At 41.0% G+C, this 20,182-nt stretch overlaps 1 protein-coding gene across 2 annotated transcripts in view; it reads right to left on the reverse strand.

Annotated features, from left to right (window-relative positions):
* Positions 1-307: 307 nt before the first annotated feature.
* pex14 (peroxisomal biogenesis factor 14) overlaps positions 308-20,182 on the reverse strand; it is a 49,346-nt gene continuing 29,471 nt past the window's right edge. Inside the window, exons 5-10 of one of the 2 annotated variants that reach the window (XM_028584030.1) lie at positions 19,448-19,533; positions 17,324-17,426; positions 13,261-13,358; positions 6,402-6,493; positions 2,166-2,547; positions 308-716 (exon numbers count right to left, since the gene is read on the reverse strand). In XM_028584030.1, the coding sequence (XP_028439831.1) occupies positions 693-716; positions 2,166-2,547; positions 6,402-6,493; positions 13,261-13,358; positions 17,324-17,426; positions 19,448-19,533 (785 nt within the window). In that variant the 3' untranslated portion in view covers positions 308-692. Of the gene's footprint in view, positions 2,548-6,401; positions 6,494-13,260; positions 13,359-17,323; positions 17,427-19,447; positions 19,534-20,182 lie in introns of both variants that reach the window. The other variant, XM_028584029.1, reaches the window with a different exon arrangement.

Consider the following 20,182-nt stretch of genomic DNA (forward strand, 5'->3'; position numbering starts at 1 on the left):
AATTCACTTAAAGACCTACATGTTTGTGATTTGACATTGTTATTGTGCATCTTTCTTTCAATGTTCATTGGATGGCTGGAAATACAAATAAGGTACATTTGACTCAATTATGATTTAGAATTGGCACCCTGTTCTTTAATGCAAGTCAAGTATTTAGCTGTGTGTGTGTTTCAAAATATATACTTATGTAACTGAAGGGAAAAATATAAACATGAAAATCCCTATAATACTAGGTTTAGCCTTTAATAACAACATACAGTAGCATGCATTTAGTGTCCAGTTGGTTTAAAATGAAGATAACAGATTCTACTTGAGATAAACCAGATTTATTACATTATGTACAATTTTGGCTGACATTCAGACAGTAATCAGTAGGTTACAGAGTACCAATCACTGGTTCTACAGTGGCTAAGTAGCATAAGTTACACCTTGTGATTATGTACTTCTTTTACCCAACCTTATTCATCCATACAAATTCTTTTCTACTAAATCAAAAAATATATTTTACAGCATACTGCATTGCTATTTTCTCATCATTCGACACGTTTAACAGAGACTCAATCAACATAAACAATCTGTAGGTTAGGACAGGTGTCACACAGAAATGTGCAGTGCCCGTCTACCTTTTCTGTTGTTCTATGAAGGCCATGTGATGGAAGTGGAAATGGCACCAGAGCTGTTATCCCTTCTTCTCACTCATGGACTCTTCTTGTTAGCTGGAGACAGAGTGAGTAATTCAATAAGTCAAGTATTCATTTATTACTTTCCTTTTCAATCACGGGGCAATGTTTTTCTAACTTCCCCCATCCACCTCCACACTGAGAAAAAAAAGTCATACAAGTTCTGCAACTTCCATCTGTGGCAGCTCTAGTTGTCTTACTGCAGCTTAATTACAAAATATTGGCGCCGTTTTCTGTAAAGATTACTCACTGTAGGAGGCCCTACATAATTTGGACCGCAGGGTTTGTCACAGAAAATGATACAATGCAACTGGGCTTTCTGTATTAGATTTCCGCTTTTAGCCTCCTTGACATTTCAAGCTGCATGAACTAATACATCTGTTATTTGTTGATCATTTGATTATTAACATACTTCACAAACCAAATCAGCTGCCCTGCTGGAGACACAGATACAGCTCAGCAGACAGTCTGGGTTTTCTCGCCTGCCACGCGCAAACACACTCGCAAAAGATGCACAATTCAGCCCTCAGGGAAAAAGTAGGGGGGAACATTTATCTCTCCCTCCTTTGAGCGTATGAGCACCCTGACACCGGCATGGAACAAAGCCCGTCATCACATTCTAATCTCGAATTTCAGGGCTTTTATTTCACCCAAATGCCACCCTGCTGGCCTTGTGAATTATTGACAGACTGACACCAATGCGAAAGGACACATAAAAGAGGCTAAAAGCTCCGGCCCTGGAAGAGCTTGTCCTCTCCTATAGCCATCAACAGGGAGAAAACCTCTGCTAATGCTTTTCTGGAAGCTCATGGTAACTTTGAGACTGAAGTACCAACATATGACTCCTGACCTACAGCTGCTCTATACAGAAGAGATATTCTCTGCAGCTCTGCCTCTTTGGTCTGGATGAGACGAGCCTTGGTACAATTACAAGCACACCAAGGCAAAGCTGTGAATTATCTGATCAAATTATGAAAATGTAAAGCTGTCAGTCACACACGGATAGTACTGAACACAGCCTTTTAAAGTCATTCTGATTTGACTACTGCTTGTCATTTCTCCTTTCAAAGAAACGTCACAGCATGGTATTTGGCTCTGCATGCAGTCATTTAGTTTGCATAATGAAAAGTAAATCGAGGTAAGCCGTGTGTCAACTAGACACTCCAATAGTTGTCAGTTTTGTATCTTCTCATGCCTACTCCTCATTTTGCTCAAGCTTAAAATATATCAAAAACAAGTGGAAACAGACAGTGAGGATGGATTAAAAACAACAACAATAAAAAACAAGTGTGAGCAGAGAGGAGCAGAATATAACAAAGCCGTCAGCTGAGACGAGAAGCCGTGTTTGGAGAGTGTCTTTGTGCTTTCTACTGCTATCTAATCCACCTCGCTCTCATTGCTGGCACCCTCGGGCCGCCTCAGTTTGTCCACCTGTTCATTAATCTGTCCATCCCCACCTCGCCGAGCCACTGTCTGCATGCTTACAGGATCCGCCTCCTCCTCTTTCTCCTCCTCTACGTGGCTGACATCATCCTCCTCCTCCTCTTCCGCCTCCTTCTTCTCCTCTTCCCTCTGCACCTCCATGCGGACCTGGTCCTTTAGGTCCAGGGTCAGCGTTGCGCCGAGGCCCACGGTGCCGTCATCTCCACTGATACCATGCGCTCCATCGGGCCCTCCCACTGCATCCTGGGGGCAGTGGTGTCCATCTTTAATGGGGGAGGAGTTGGCAGACTCGTTACTGACGGGGGAGATGTCGCTGCTACTGTTGGTGTGATTGACTGGCGGCGAGCCAGGTGCTGATGGCGGCTTCAGGGGAATCTGCCATGAGGGGATTTTAGGAATAGTGGGAGTGGAAGGGAATTGTCTCCTGTGGAAGGGGTACAGACAAGAGAGAGGAAAAAAATTAGGCCTGATCACAACCTCATAAAAAAATAAATAAAAAAAAAACACACTTCTGTGTGGCCGTGTTGGCTCAGTTGGTAGAGCAGGCGCACATATATAAAAGGTGTATGCCTCGATGCAGAAGGTCCAGGGTTTGAGCCCGACCTGGACGATTTCCTGCATGTCTTCCCCCTTTCTCTCCCCTTTCACATCTAGCTGTCCTTTCCATTAAAGGCTGAAATGTCCAAAACAAATCTTAAAAAACAAATAAATAAATAAAACATCCCACGATGTAATCAGCCATAATTAGGCATACTGCAACCACAACACTATATATAGCTTCCTATGTCAGGTGTTGAATGAGAACATATCCTCAACAGTAGTTTACAGTCACACCTAAATTATGGTTGCAGCGGTCGCTGTGGTCCTGCTCTGTATGCCCTGCTACACCCGGCTACGCTCTGCAGTGCCCTGCTACACCATGAACTACCACAACTGCTATTGTGACTATTATTTGCCACTGTTCATCACACCCCCAACCGGCACCGTCAGACACCGCCTACCAAGAGCCTGGGTCTGTCCGAGGTTTCTCCCTAAAGGGAAGTTTTTCCTCGCCACTGTCGCACTAAATGCTTGCTCTTGGGGGAATCACTGGAATTGTTGGGTCTTTGTATATTATAGAGTGTGGTCTAGACCTACTCTATCTGTAAAGTGTCTTGAAATAACTCTTGTTATGATTTGATACTATAAATACAATTTTATTGAAATTTAAGCATGCAGCCACACACACAAAGCACCCTATGTAATTCTCATAATTACAGCAGAGAAAATAGCTTCTCCTCCTCCCCCCCCCCCAAAACAGCCAGATGTTTGTCACACCTGGTAAAAAAGCTCTAAGATTTTTTTTTAATTACATCAACTGCAGCTTTTAAGATCAAAAAGACAATGTTGAATCGTAATGGGATAAGCACTTCTTGGTGGTTTAAAAAAAAAAACAGTTTAGAGATGATTTGGATCATTTGAACAGAAAGGGAACACGTTTGGAGACAGATGGTGATACAGAGCTTTTAGTTTGTGATTCAAGCCTTTGCCAGAAAACTCATTGTGAGAGTCAGGATGAAGTCAAGAAAGCAAATGACAAAGGGATTATCACTGATTAGCATGTACGGGGGGAACAAAACATGCTCAACTAGACAGTTCTGAGGCAATTTTCATCCTTGCTGGTTTTCTGATGTACACACTTACTTCAGGCTTCATTATAGACACGGATACATAATCATGCATGCTAATGGGCCTGACTGAGCTGGACACTGCCTGACTAGATTGAGGAACAAAGATGGGAAGAATGAGGGGATGTCTGGCAGTATACATTGAGACTTTTAAAAAACACAAAATACTTTACACCTTGCATTAACATGTGGTAGGTACATTCAGATTTTACCCTCGCAAGATTGATTGAAAAGTATCTATGTTTTATCAGGACACAGCTGATTTTTCAGTTCCTATAAATCATTTCTCTCACTGTTTTGTGTCATGTTGCACTCATAAAATGACTGAAGTTGCATATGAGGAATTATGCACATGTGTGGTTATCTTGCTTACCAATAAAAGCATTAAAACACAGAAGACCAGCTGATATGCAGCCTGCAGTATGCTAATCAGCTGAGGCAAGTTGTGATGTAAAAGAAATGGTGCAATCACTATTATAACCTCTACTGTCTGTGAGATTAAACATATTTGAGATGAAGGATTATGCTTTACGTGTGGTGTGCGAGTAATTTGGAAGATGTGACATTATGTGTTCTTTTCTTTTATTTACTGAGTCCCAACCACAAACTTTTCAGGCTATCAACAGTACTGTAATATAGAAGACAGTATGCAAAGACAATTGCTGTTTTGTAGTTGTTTTTGAGATTTAAACTCAAAACTCCAGAAACTACACTGAATCTTAAAGTCAACCTAGTAGCTTTCCCAGAGCTTTCAACCACATCTTGCAGTCTTCCTCAGCAGATGGGGTTTACGCAGTTAAGTTCAGGTCTGCAAACTCCAGTGGGGTGAAAAAAAAAAATGACAGTTGACGATACGGCCAAACTTCGCTTTCAGTTATTTGTGTCTTAATCTGTCACGCTGTTTTAACATGTGGAAACCAAAAAATAAACACAATAAGTACCAGAGGTGTCAAGTAATGAAGCACAAATACTTTGTTACCTTACTTAAGTAGAAATTTTGGGTATCTATACTTTACTGGAGTAATTATTTTACAGCATACTTTTTACTTCTACTCCTTACATTTTCACACAATTATCTGTACTTTCTACTCCTTACGTTTTAAAAATAGCCTCGTTACTCCTATTTCAGTTCGGCTTGTTTTCATTCCGGCTCGTCATCGTTCAAAAACACACACACAAAAAAAAAACTATCCAAAACGCACCATCCAGAGAGAGTGAATGTGATTGTGGTTGGATGAGAAGTATAAACATATACTATTCCAAACACCCTATTGGTTTGTACGCGATCCATCGCACCTGCACAAACCCGGTGCTAATACGGCACCGGTGCTTTAATGACCGTTATCTACCGGACCGAATAGCAACAAGGATTTCGGTGCCTTATTTAGGTGCCACTTAAATGCCTGCCCTTCTCTCTGATGCTCCAAAAACGGACGTTAGAGGGAACTGAAACATCGCCGCATGGGACGCTAGTTAACGCTACAGTTGACAGCAGGTAACGTTACCCTACGGTTAGCTAGCAGCTTGAGTAAACACGGTTAAAATGCTGACAGCTAAACGGTTTAAAAGTGGGTCACCAGACAGTAACTATCGTTGTCTGAAAGACACAGAAGAGATATGTCACCTTTTTCAGCCCTTCTGAGTTTGCAGGTATGCTTTTAATATAACATTATTATAGTTATTGTGGCATTTAGAAAAATGTTTTTTGTTTGGGGCTAAGCTTTTGTCCTTAATGGCATTTTTTCCCCCTTACATCAGGGGTCTTCAAGGTTTTTTAAGCCAAGGACCCCTTAACTTAAAGTGAGATGTAGCAGGGACCCCCTACTACATATTGTATGAAATTAAGTTGCATATTAAACTGGGCCTACAATAACTGTAAGGGCAACCTAAAGCCTTCTTACATACCCTTTTTTCATAAGCTATTAAAATATTAATTGTTGGCATGATTTTATAAATCATATTTTAATGTTACATACGTGGCACAGTAAATCTAGGATTAACTGTATATGTGGGCTGATATCTTAGTGACTACCTTACCTATAGGCCAGTAAGCCTATCATCAGTCGGAATTTATATTAGCTAAAAATATGTTGGAATAATGTTAAGGCATTTTAATTTTATTTTATTTTATTTTTTTTTTAAGACTAAAAAATTTACAAAAATTTGGAGGTCCCCCTGCAATGACTCTGAGGACCCCTTGTTGAAGATATCTGCCTTATATTACTTTTATAATTCAAGTAGTTTCGAAACCAGTACACTGTTACTTAAGTAAAAAGCTTGAGTTGATACTTCAACAAAAGTCTTTTCAAACCCTAGTATCTATACTTCTACTTGAGTAATGAATGTGAATACTTTTGACACCTCTGATAAGTACAAGAGTCATTTTAAAGAGCAACATGAGAGAAAGTATTTTAATGTCAGGCATAAATGAAATATGGCCAAAGGTCACACACACACACACACACACACACACACACACACACACACACACACACACACACACACACACACACACACACACACACACACACACACACACACACACACACACACACACACACACACACACACACACACACACACAGTGACGGGGTCTGGATAACTTTGTTACCTGCTGAGCAGTAAGCCCTTCAAAGAGACAATCTCAGCCTTCAGCTCTCCAACGGTTTGGTTGTCCAGGACTCGGTTAGTTGAAGACGATGCCTATAGGAAACGCACAACAAACGTCACAGACACACACAAGCGCTGTTCATGTAACATGCAGGGTCGCAGCACAATGTCAACATCTGTCTTTCAACAACTCCTCTGTACTCCGACTCAACAACGTGAAACAATACAAAAAAGCTTTGTTTGGAAAAAAAGGACGTAGGGTACAAGGTAAACAAATATGAATGCAAATGCTAAAAGCCACGTTTTTGTGTAGTCAGGTCATTTGTCACCATGACAACCTCACAACGGCCGACTGCTGGTGATGACAGAAAAGAGGTCAAACAATCCCATTAGTCACATGTATGGCCTCGACTGCTCAGAAAGTCCAGTGGATCATGCTGTTTTTACATAATTTCCATACTATCTAGAAAAGATCGTTGTTGTCCAGTGTTTTGGATAATTACTTTATCTTAAACAATGGCCACATTCATGAAGGCAGACCATAGTTTAGCAGTTTGTTTTGTTCTTTTTGTCTTTTATCAAAGGCATGTGTGTGTGATAACACTGGTGTGGCATGAAATGATACAGGGTATAATGGCAAATATTTGAATGGCAAATTGCTGCCGAAAATCTGTCCCTGCAACACGTTTTTAGGGATAGGCTGACCTTTGACAAATAGAGCTACAAAATGACAAGTTCTAATAAAGGCCTAGACAGTCCTTCCAGAAAGATGAGTTTTTTTGTGATTGTTGCAGCAAAAATACTTATGCAATGAAATTGCAGGAACTTGCAAAAATTGCGGGAACTTGCAAAAAAAATAAAAAGTTTGATGAAAAAGAGAAAAAAAAAAGTGATTACACCAACCAATCCCTCCAGAAAAACTTGATTATGCGATTGCATAATTCAATGCATAATGAGCCAAAAATCTGCATATGTATGCGGGGGCCGCATTTTTTCAAATACGCCACACTTTCGCCGCATAAATTGCCGATTTCCGCGCAAAATATGCGGGGCTTGCATGATTTCATAATCCCCGCATTTTCGTTGCAAAAAAGTCACATATACGTATCTTAGCAGAAAGTTGAAAAATGTTGCATTTACTTCACACAAGAGCTGCCATTTTCCCCTGTTGCCATGGGAACGTTATGAAGCTACGTGAACATCATCAAAAATCAGGGTGTTTGGGGAATTGCTTTTTTTTCTCTTTTTCATCAAACCGTAGTTTTTCCCGCAATTTCATAAAATTGCATAAATATCCTGCATATTCCATTGCATTTTTTAAGAAAACGTGCCTCATAATCAAGGATTTTTGCCCGACGATTTTTGCAACAATCACAAAAAAACTCGACGCATTTTTCTGGAAGGACAACACCCTTGCTTTTCGATGATGTTCACATCGCATAATTACGTCACTTCCTAACATTCCATGGCAACAAGGGAAAATGGCTGCTCTTGTGTGAAGTAAATGCAACATTTTTCAACTTTCTGCTAAGATATATGTGACTTTTTTGCAACGAAAATGCGGGGATTATGAAATCATGCAAGCTCCGCATATTTTGCGTGGAAGTCTGCAATTTATGCGGCGAAAGTGCAGCGTATTTGAAAAAAATGCAGCCCCCGCATAAATATGCAGACTTTGGCGGATTCTGCATTGAATTATGCGATCGCATAATCACGTTTTTCTGGAGGGACTGCCTAGAATTACCACCTTGCGGTTGTATGCCTTCGCCAACCAGTCAAGTTGCAGTTATCTATCTATCCAGACTATTGTCTGACTATTGAAAAGTTGTCATATTTAGCATAGGAATTCTTGATTTATGGCCAAAAACGTGTTTTGTGACATCACAATCTAATCAGTTCATCCTTGAAACCAAAAGGATGTTTTTTAAAATTCCCTTCAGGGGTTTCTGAGATATTGCATTCACAAGAATGGGACAGACGGACGGACAGGCCTTTGTCCAACATAAACAAAACATGGCAACAGTCAAATATAATGATAACACTGGACTACAACTGCTGTATAGCCTTTTAGACTATTGGTTCAATGCAAAAAAAAAAAAAAAAAAAAAAGAAAATCTAACAGCAACTCAAATAGGGCATACATTAAAAGCCCAACATGGTGATCTAGATTAATCTGAGAGTTTGTGAGATTATTGTGTTCAAATTTGTTTATTAGGATAAGCCCCTTGAGATGTATCATCTCATTTTCGAGGGGGTCCCTTATTAACAAAAGGAAAGAAAAAAAACATTTCTACTAAATAAAGCACTGCATTTTGCCTGTTGTACCTCCTCAGGGCGCTCAAAATACTCCAAATGAAACAATCATTGCCTGAACTGCTCATAGACAAATGCAACCTGTGAAGGGGCATCAACCCAAAAAGGTTGGGAACCAGTGATAATTGATAATAGTAGATAATTGCTCCGCATCCGCAATCCATTCCTGGATAAAAAACACAAACATGTGCGAGAACAGGGGGATAGACTGATGAGACAAGAGGGAGGAGACACGGGAAAAAGTGGGATAAAAGAAAAGTAAAACTGTAATTAAGACTCTCCTGACTCACCAGAGGAAGCTTGTTAGGAAGCGTGGACCCCCTATAGAGGGGAAAGGGATAACTTGGACTCTTTCGCTTGTAATTAAATCTAAGAGAAATTAATTGAATCACATCTGAAAAGGATCAGACTCATTTACAGTGGAAGAAGGGAGGCAGAGGAGGAGAAGTAACAAGAAGACAAAAAAAAAGAGGCTTTTTTTGTGGCTCTTATCGACTCCTAAACCTCGTTGATAAGGAGCCCTGTTTTAGAGGTGGTGCATAGGAGGCCTGCTGAAGACACTCTTATTACAGCCGTCACCTCATTAGAACCATCTTAATCCTTCGCCTCCCCAAGGCACCCGTATAATAAGGCTGGATTCTGCTTCTCTCTCATTTTACATCGGAAAAATTTAATTGCTCTATGGGCTGAGCTAAAAGACTTCCAAGGCATAGAATCAGCTTAAGAAATATGCAAATTGCTCCAAATAACTGAAAATTATTTCTATATACTTATATCACTTAACAGAAGAAACAAAAGCGTGAGAGTAGAATAGTTAACAGCCAGCTACGTAATGTGCATTATCTACCGAGCAGCGGCATATAATATCTCACATCAAGACGTGTCACACAACACTACCACTGACATATGTCTTATTAAGTCTGAAGAAACCTAATTAAATGCTGGGCCAGGACTGGATTTCAGCTTTGAGATACATTATGTGAGTGTGTATACACACACATTGTGTAAGAATCTTGTGTTAAGTGCACTGGCTGCTTGAGTGGAGGGGTATCAGTGACTGGAGAGATTGAAAGAAACACCGCTGACTTTAAAAGCCCCACCTGAAGTGCTGACACATATCCAATAGACCGCACGCGTGTGTACGATTTGATGCTTTAGCAAACGGCTGATCAAAATATTTAACTTCTGCAATGATTTTGTGGCTTTGATTACAAAAGCACAGTCAACAAGAAAATACTTACTAGGTCTGTGGCTATATGGCAGTTCTTGTTTGACTTGCTATGCAGAATGAGACGATTAATATTCCTACTATTATTTTACCAGTAATAACAAAGATTCTTGTTTTTTTTGCTTGACGTCAATATTTTTGCATTTTCTTATAATCTTATCTAAATGCTATTACAACCAAAAATCTTTTTCATTAATCTTAAATATTGCATTTTGTATTTTTTGTTGTAGATTTAAATGCTCAACTTCTGCTGCTGCTGGTTCCTATGATGTGGACATATGTATATGTTAAGAGGCCTTTCTTGGCTGCATACATTATTATTCAATGTTTATGCCATTATATCATTTATTTGACCCACCTGTCCTTAAGACTAGCTTTGACAATTTTACCCTGAAGAAGGCAATATGTGCAAAACTGAATCATAGATTTAAAAATAAAAAGATTAAGAGTTATGAGTGCACATCTTTCTGCTCTTTCATCTGGTATTTGACTTCTACCATACTTCCTGGTGTACAGGTGCAGGGCTCTAAGGGCTCTGTGTGGCCTACACAGTCGAGAACATAATTCTCCGCTTGGCACTGCACATCGCAAAAAGCATCATGCATGAACAAATAAACAACAAACAAATGAACCAACCAAGCAAAACCAAAATAACAACTCAAACTTTGAGAGTGCCACCTCTTATGTCATCAACCACCACTCAATGTGTTTTTGTTTTTTCACTATGTACATACTGTGCATCGTAAAGATTTCGTGTAACTGGTTTAAAAGCCTTGTAACTAATATGTCTTGGGTGGGGGCCTGGGTGTAATAGGGGTTGACTTCTTTCTGCTTGTTAACAAAGTGAAAAAATAAATAAGTAAAAAATAATATTACAAGCTAAGAAAAAAATAAAAACTATCAACTCTAGTAGCACCCAAGGACGGCAACGCATCTGGCTAAATGAAGATAAATGCCTGTGGACCATTAGCAACAAGATAAGATCTTTAACAAGGCTTGTTTAAGAGTGTCTGAAGGCAAATTAATTCACAGTTACTCCGCCGGCAGACAGTGTGTTTTAGTGTAACGCATGTATATTTATGATGGAATTAGTTAAAAGGAAGTCCCCAGAGGAGTGTTTTTGAGTGGAAACACTGGTACAGTGCAATTGATTTCACTCTATTTATGCACTTTCCCACTGGCAGTTCGTCTCGCGCAAGCAAGAAGGCGGTTTCTAATCTTCTATGTAGTATACACAAATAAAGAGAACGATCAGTGAGTTGAGACAGCAGGGAAAACACAGTTAACAGGCAGATTTGTAATGATAATGGAGCAGAAATCGACTAGGCTGCTTAACATCAGGGCTGAATCATCCTCGGGCAAATACATCCTTTACACCAAGGGTAGAATACAGCAGCATGTCTCTGAGAGAGTCATGATACAGTAACTGAGAATAGTGAAAAAGAGAGGAACTGTCTCTGGAAATGTGCAGCATCAGTGCGTGCTCTGTGTGTGTGCGTGTGGACGAGAGTCAGTGTGTCTAAACTCCCTTCTATAATGACGTCTCCAGTTTAGGGACAGTAAACGCACTCCGCAATTGAGCGGTTTCCAAACTACTAGAAATGTTTACTTAGCAGCTGAGGAAACAGAAGTGTCCATGTGTTTCGGGTTAAAGGCACATTTCCGCGTTGAGAGGTATAATTGCTAAGCCTGGCGCACTTTGAGCGGAGTGGTGAGGCAAACCCCGAAAGCCGCAAACGGTGAATGATAAGTGGCTCGCCAGCTCCAACATGTGTTTTTCATCAAACATCCCGGACCTGAAAACAATTTCCCAATTTCCCCCGTGGCCTGAGACAACAGAGGGCCTTGTGCCGACTCGCAGGGAAAATTTAAGATCAACACTATAGCTATAAAGCTAGTTTATGATTTGTTTAATGGGTGTTTTGATGTGAATTATACTTTTTATACACTACCGCTGCCCTACAAGGCACTCATAGCAAATGAAGTAGGCAAATTTTTTTTTAATCAAATCTGTGATTTGGAGATGACAAATGCGATGGGGGAGGGGGGGGGAACATCCCTTGTCCCTTCATGCCGGAGGGAAGTCATCATTTAAAGGGGGCCTACAGCCTGCCTGACAGAAAGCCTTAGATAGTTTTCAGATTTCAGACCAGCATGGGCCAAATCAGATCATCGCTCACATATGCTGATTTGGGCCGCCGCCGCTTTCGATACTGCTCAGAGAGACCGTGTGGCTTAGAACTTGAAACAGCACAAAATGAGCTATGAGTAGTCAGTTTTTGCTGAACCTCGTCCAGTGAAGAGATTCATATTTTCTTCCTCGTTTGTGCCGAAGCAGATGTGTCCGCATATGTTTTCCTGCAATATCCAGATGCTACAGTGAAACATCATGTGCTAAACAAGCTGTGGACATAAAACATTGTCTAAGATTGTCCCTTCCAAGGCACTTTTTTAGAGCCCAGAGATCATAAAGCGATTTATGAGCGGTGTTATAAAAAGCAAGCAACATTTCATCCCTGCATATAAGTTTTTAGACCAGTCATTCACTCCGATTCACCTAAACACTTCCAATTCTGAGTAGATTATGAACACTGTCTATAAAAATCAAGGCGAGGAGGCAATATGGTTAAAGATTATGGTCTCATGATGAGATGCACCATACTTTTTTGCAGCTTGTGTTCTGATGATATACAGTATAATAAGGCTGTCTGTCTTAGGTAGTTATGACTCGGGGCTGCGCAAGAGGTTTTAGTACACAGAGGCCACAGAGAAACCTTTTCTCTCTCCTCATCAATCTGGAGATTTCAACCTGCAACTTTACATTTACGGAGCTCTTCTGTAATTTCAAAGTTACTGCCTGTCTAGCTTTCCTCAAAAACATTAATCATACATAACAGACCTTGAAGGTGCCGTCCGTAACTTTCATGTTCAAACTACAGTAAAGATACACTTCCTGCCAGCTTTGTAAAGTTGTTTCATGTTGTTGTTGTTGTTCCATCAAGATATAATAACACAAAAATGTTGTTTCTGAAATAATTAAGTTAGATGGTCCTGGTGGTTTCAAACAAACAGGTGTGTCTTGACACACTATATTAACATTTAGGGGCACCTCCAAATGCAACAAATGTGCTGCTGTAACTGAATTCCAGTATGAACAATGTAGAAGGATAAGGTGATGTAAAACAAAAAGAAAGTCTGAATGATAAATAGGTAGAATCTCATAGGTCTAACTGAAATCACTGATATTCCAGGAAATTGCAAACTGTGAGGGTAAGTGAAGGGCGCTGCGGAGTTGCTGATGAGATGGTAGCTACTGTACCTCGGCTGCAGCCAGTTCCTGAGAGAGCTCCTGGATCCTCTGCTGCTGCTGGATCAGGAGCTCCTGGACAGAGACCAGGGTCTGCTGCAGCTGGCTGACTGTGGAAACAAGCAGAAAAACAGATGGCAAATTTAGCGAACTTAAAGGCAAGTTAGATCGTGTCGTTGTGGTGCCACAGAACTGAACAATTTGACAGAACTGACGGAACTCAACTTGTGTCACTGATCAAAGCTGTCCTCTAAGAATTGTAATCAAAGCTAATAACCGGTAACTTTAGTTGCGGCTTTTTGGTCCGAGGTACTGAGGGTAGGGGGTGGGAAGAAGGTGGAGGGGCACATAGGATGGAGATATTAATCTCTAGTGCCTGAACTTAAATCAAATAACAGTCTCTAACCTTCCATTATCCACCCAGACACTGCCTTCTAATGCATCTTAAATCCTCAAACGATCAACAAAGGAAAAAACAAGGCTCTCATTTGGGAGGAGGCTGCCAGACAAAATGTCCCCCCTAATCCTAATAAATATTGTTCTTTTTCCATTGACTTTGAAGATTGAATTAGTTCAAGTGTTGGTGTTGGACGAGGGTGTATGATTTCAAATAACACTGGGCAGAGTTTGTTGCCCCCTGCTTCCAGTCACGCGTGTATTACCAAACAATGCATTAAGTTTCCCTGAGCTGATTATATTACAGAAAACCAATAAACATTCATATAAATCATGGGCGTGTAAAGTGTTAAATCAAGCCTAATAGGATTAACATCAACAGATATTGTGGCGGTCCACTGCTGAGGTTGTCAGGCCAATGGTTAAAAGCCTGAGCTACAGCCGGCTGGATGGGATGTAAAGAACCTTCCTCTCACATTAACCCAGGCCAGGACAAAAGACAGAGCCCGGCTCAGAGGCTGTGTTTCTTTTGAAAAAACAACACAGACAAAATATTTGATCTTTCAAAGAAGCTAATATCTTGCAGTGACACCTGTGTTTAAATGGGTGGAGTTGTATCAATATAGGTGGGGCGCTAAAACGTTTGATCTTTTCATACTTGCAAAATGCTATGGAACACAAGTTTGAGCAGGATCGTTGGTTTGGGCCAAAAACCGCAAACAATTAGAGTTTGTTACTCTGTTTGTGCTCCATAGTGTGACCAGCCTTTCTGAAGACGGTAATAAAACTAAAATACCGCGGCCATCCCTGCTTAAAAAAGGTGTTACTATGACAGGGTGTGCACGCTAAACCAAGAGCTGCCCTATTAGTCTCCGATTCCACCTCACCACAAAACAGCTTATCCAGATGTGTGTGCCAGTCTGCCAGCCTATAATGCTGTGCCTCCTGAATTACCAGGGGCACCGCTTTTTCAGCCACTTCATGCAGCCAAACAGTCCAATTCATTTCATGTATCTCCACAAAGTTGACTTCTTTGTACTGTTCAGACACTTGACAAAAATGCATAACTTCATATCCTCAGTTATCACAGATATGAAGCCAAGAATAATGAAGTCAATGACTTTGGCCAAGCATGAATCAAAAGGAGGCTGTAGCTGCAATGTGTGTGTGTGTGTGTGTGTGTGTGTGTGTGTGTGTGTGTGTGTGTGTGTGTGTGTGTGTGTGTGTGTGTGTGTGTGTGTGTGTGTGTGTGTGTGTGTGTGTGTGTGTGTGAGAATCTGAGACAAGATGATGCATGAGGCTTGCAGCTGCTGTGAGGAGGGTGCACATTGTGTATTCAGTAAATTATTCAGTAAATACCTCGATATAATGTACACTACATATGTCCATGCCTGTCTCTGTCTTTAATGGCCAGCTGGTCACCAATATGGCTCCCACCAACAAAGAGTGCCCAAACAGCCGCACAATTCCATTACAGCCTGGGTGCGCTGAAGTAGTTCCAAGATCCATTCATTAATTGTCTGTGTGAAGTTGTAGGCAAATCATAATGGGAGTCAAGGCCCCTACTCTCGAGCTGTGGTCACCATTCAAAAGGATACATCACCTCATTGCGCCCGGCACTAGAGAAATACATGAACTTTAACAAAAGGGGGTTCAAGCAATTGGCAGCGGCGAGGCAGTCGGTCGCTATTACTCAGTGCAGCGAGGAGAGAGGGAGCGGGAGGGAGAGGAAGACAAAGGGGAAAGCAGAGGGAGAAAACTCTCAGTGTAATTGCAACCCCTCTCCCCAACTACAACAGTCATTAACTACAATAGCAGCTTGGCTACTGCAGTCATAGCAAATTAGTTCCCCACAATGGCTGAGGAAAAGATTTTTGATTGAGATGGGTTCTTTTTTTTTTCAACTGGAGGCTCACCTCGCTCACCTGTGCTCTGCTCGCTGCAAAGCACAGGACGACTCTTACTGTGAAATCCTGTCTATACTGACAAACAAAACAGGGTTTGTAAGTTGGCAAATGGCCAGAAAGTGATAAGTAGATCAAGAAGGGGTAGTGGAATAGCCAGAGGAAATGTGTTTGCATAGTTGGGAGAAAATGACCATAAAAGAGCATATATTTGTTAATCAGATTCAGGGTGGCACACCTCGCACGCAATCTCACAAAATTGCTGCCCTCCACCTACTTTAGCCAGCCAGAAAACAATAGCATGGGTGTGACTGGATAAAATGATAACAGCCATATTTTCATCTACAGTATGTGGATTCGTGACAGGAGCTGTAAACTCAAGTACTTAATTTGTTTTAATTTGGAGAACAAGAGAAATACAAACAAAGGATACTTGTATAGAAACTGACAAGGCCATACTTATGATACAAGTTAAGAATACATAAGAAGAAGCAGAACATACTTCATTGATCGCCCAAGGGGAAATTACATTTGTACAGACTGTGGTGGAAACAGTCTGGCTTTTTTTTTTCTCTCTGCAGCTCAAAACCCTGTATACACCTGCATGATGGTTATTCATACAGTTCTCACAATATCTTTAGGCATAAAAAAACTCCAGAGGGAAAGTTTTTACTTTCTTTGATATCTGATACAGACAGGCGCGCACTGCTCACGTACACTTGAATGTGACTTAATTCAATTTAAAAGAAAATTAATTTGATTGAAATTAATTCTAGGTGGCCCAGTCTTTGAAATACACATTTTGATTTAACGTTTTCATAATTCAAAAATTTACGTTAAAACGCTAAATTATGTAATAAATATGCCCTCAAAGCGCTATAATTCCCCCCAAAGTTGCTAAAAACTTTTTAGAACTTCTTTTAATTTTGATTTAATGTCCTGTTACTTCATGTCTCTAGGTTCTTTTATTTAACTTGTTATGTAAACCGCCTTTGAGTATCTTGAAAAGGACTAATTTAGAGTGTACAAAAATTACTTTTTAGCTGTTGTTTTTTTAAACTGGAGTTTCTACTGTGTCTTTATTTCTGCCAGGCTACCTATCTCAAATATTAATACCTTTCAGGTAAAAACACACTCCAGATCAACAGCACTGCTAACGAGACCAAACTTTCTCAGAGTGCCTCTCTCATTTACGCCTCCCTGGATTTTTAATTATACTGACGAAGAGCTAGGAAAGCATCTCCCTGCTTCTCTCTCTCTCCATGTCTGACAGCCAGGTTGAGATTCCTCACCTGTCCAACATGGGAGCCGCACCTGTCACCGTGCACTTAATCACACCAGGGCCAGTGCTGAGCCCAGACGCCACACAGTGCCATGCACACACACACACACACACACACACACAGAAAATTAAAATGAACTTTCTCCCAACCTACAGGGAAGAGGGTGGATGATGATGATGGCAGTGGAGGTTTGGATGGGGGTGAGGTTGGCGCAGGGGGAGACGGATGGAAGGGGGGAGTGAGAGAGGATGGGCGGGGGGAGGGAGGTAAGTTGTCATTTCCCAACTACTCATTAATATTCTGAGGTTAAGAGCTTTTCAGCGAAACGTAATTAATTGAGCTAGAGTCTGACAGTAAACAAGCAATTTCAAATTAAAGCGAAATGACAGCGGCGTCATTTGTTAAAAACGTGCGGGGCCCCCCGATTTTGGCGACAGATAAATGAGGGAAAATGTTAAGGAGGGAGAAAGTGATGAAGATATTAATCTTCACCTGTCTGTGTCAGCGTGCCACTCATTGCCGCAATGTTGCTCTCCATCCTCTGCAGATGCTTCTTGTCCTCCCGGCTGCCCATAATGAGGGGAAGGATGTATTTCTGCAATTAAAAGCATGACACAATATTACATTTCTCCCTGGTTGGATCAGGCAGAAGATGAGAAAAAGACTGGGCCACCTAGACTTGGCAGTGGACGGTCAAAGGCATTATTTTATTGGACTAGTGGCTCACTGTTTAAAATGCCTGATCAGGTGCATGCATTTCTGCGGCAGTGTCCAATCAAGTGATAGAGGCACGTGCACACATCTAGTGTTAAAACCATTAGTCGATTACAAAATGAACCCACATTTTTAATAAAAACAATGTTTTTAAAAGTTATTTATCAAACATAATCGTTCAAATAGTTGCTAGTTCTAGATTTGCTGCCATCTCTATTTCATACCATTATAAATGAAATATCTTTGGCCTTTAGATAAAAGCAAGATGCAACTTTGGATTCTGAGAAATGATCACAGTTTTCTACCATTTATTAAAACAAACAAAAAATAAATCAGACTAAACTATAATGAAAGTAACTTGTTAGATGATGCCCTAAAAACATATTCCGGGCAAAAAAATTGAATGAAACCCAGGAAGGGACAGTGAAAATACGACAGGCCTACAGGGAAAAACATGGTGGTAAACACTGAAAATAGTCTTACAAAGCCAAAAACAATGCATGTTGTTTATCATCTCTCTGCCACTGAATAAACAGAACTTTACCGAAATGATATGGATGTCTGACAGCCAAATGAGGATGTTTGTTATCCAGTGTGAGTGTTAATCAGATGAGCAGCTTGTGAGTGTCTCACGGAATCCTTTACGTACTGTATGTGCATGGAGCCGAGCTCACCAAATAAAATTGATCCGGTCCGTGTGACCCTGGAGGGCCCCATTGAACTGCATAAGGTGTTTGTTTTTTTTAACGCTGAATAAGGATCGCTTAATCCCTCACAGCCGGTTTGCAGCGCTCTGCTGCCTGAGCCAGGTTTTCTCTCCAACTCAGGTGGCACAGCCACACCAGTGCCAGTAATAAACACTTTTTAGAGAAAAAGATTAAATGAGTGTCAACACGTGGTAATTAATAAGTGGGTTGCTGGGAGTGTGGTGTTTACAAGGTGCGCCATAACATAAATAAAGTATGGGCAGAAGCCTGGACATATGGTGCGACTGGCGCTACGCTCCAGTGACATGACAGCAACCTGCGCCGTCCCGCCAGGGAATCCCACCTCCCAGACGACCAGTGGCTGGCAAACCCTGCTGCACGTAGGAAACAGTGGACTGGTGCAGTGTGTGTTTTTGTCAGTCAAAGACCACAGGGACAGTGGAATAAGGGGCAGAAGACCGTGAATGTGCATGTGCAGCCTTGTGAAAGGCTGTGTAAAGAAGGATGAAATATTAGGACGTAACAGGATCCATAGAGAAGCCAGTACGTCCGACAGGGTCAGGTAGGCATATGCAAGTACATGATACACGCTCCCTTTCTCTCTCTCTTGCACACACAGAGGAGAACGGCCTGTCATCCAGGGTGAGAGCTACTGCTAGAGCTCCTGTCCTCCTCTAAAACGAGAGTAATGGCTTCCACATGCCACTCAGACTACTACTAACAACCACTATGGGATTAATGTCACCGGGGACAAGGGGCCTCATGAGCTCATGTTCAAGGGCTGCTAAGCCCGATAAAAACCAGGGTGATTATTTTTAGACGGTAGGACGTCACAAAAATGGTTGTGTGCTGTGTTAGCAACTATATTTTTTAAAAGGGAAAAAATATATCTGAGAAGGGGGGGCGGGGGGGAGAGAGTTAAAATGAAGGGGTTCAAATGAGATCATGCTTTGACGTAAAGCAGGGTTGCTTTAATAACAAGACCAGAGTGATGTTACATACTGCAGAGGCGCCTTCTATTCTAGCACCATAATTCATCATAAACTGATGTACTTGCTAAGCCCACCAATTTTAATGTAAAATCAGGGAGAGGCAGTACTGACAGATCTTAGGATGCAAAGGATAATTTGTACAACACATTTTAGAAAGATTAACTGTGAAAGCAAAGTCAGTGAGGAAACAGGCTGTAACTTACTTTGTAAAGCTGATGAAAGCCAAAGGCGATGCCCACCATAATGATAGTGAGGGCACCATAGTCTCTCCATCTGTACCCTGCTGGACCTGGAGAGGAGGATGAATCCCATGAGCTGAATGTGAAGTTGAAGTTTTAGCTCTAAAGTATAAATCATTTAAACTACATTTATTTCTCAATGATACACAATTTGTAGTTAATGTAGGTACTGTATGTGAATACAAAACCACTGATGCATTCCTTTAAGATGAAGAAATTGAAGTTTTAGAAATTTCCTTTTTAAATGATTGAGCACAACGCAATGCAATCTATCTCTTTGTGACATTACAATCACTCAATCTATTTATCCATCTGTTTGACGCAAAATGTCTAGTCTATAAAGGGTAAAGTCTACAGAGCTAACAAGCACTCTCTATCCTGCTCTTCCAGAAAGGACACCATTGTTGTCCCCTTATTTTGGGGTTGGGCCTAATACAGTGTTTGCATGCAAACGTTTAAAACAACTAAAACATACAAAAAGGTAAAAGTTTGTGTGTGTGTGTGTGTGTGTGTGTGTGTGTGTGTGTGTGTGTGTGTGTGTGTGTGTGTGTGTGTGTGTGTGTGTGTGTCTGTGTCTGTGTGTGTGTATTTAGAAGTTGAATTCCTTGCTGAGTGACAGATAATGTGAAAGTGTGTCATTGTGCAAGCTGTCATCTGGGTAGGCCAACTGTCTGTCAAAGTGGAAATTCCCCACATAAG

The sequence above is a fragment of the Perca flavescens genome, chromosome 7 (genome assembly GCF_004354835.1).
Source record: "Perca flavescens isolate YP-PL-M2 chromosome 7, PFLA_1.0, whole genome shotgun sequence".
NCBI lineage: Eukaryota > Metazoa > Chordata > Actinopteri > Perciformes > Percidae > Perca > Perca flavescens.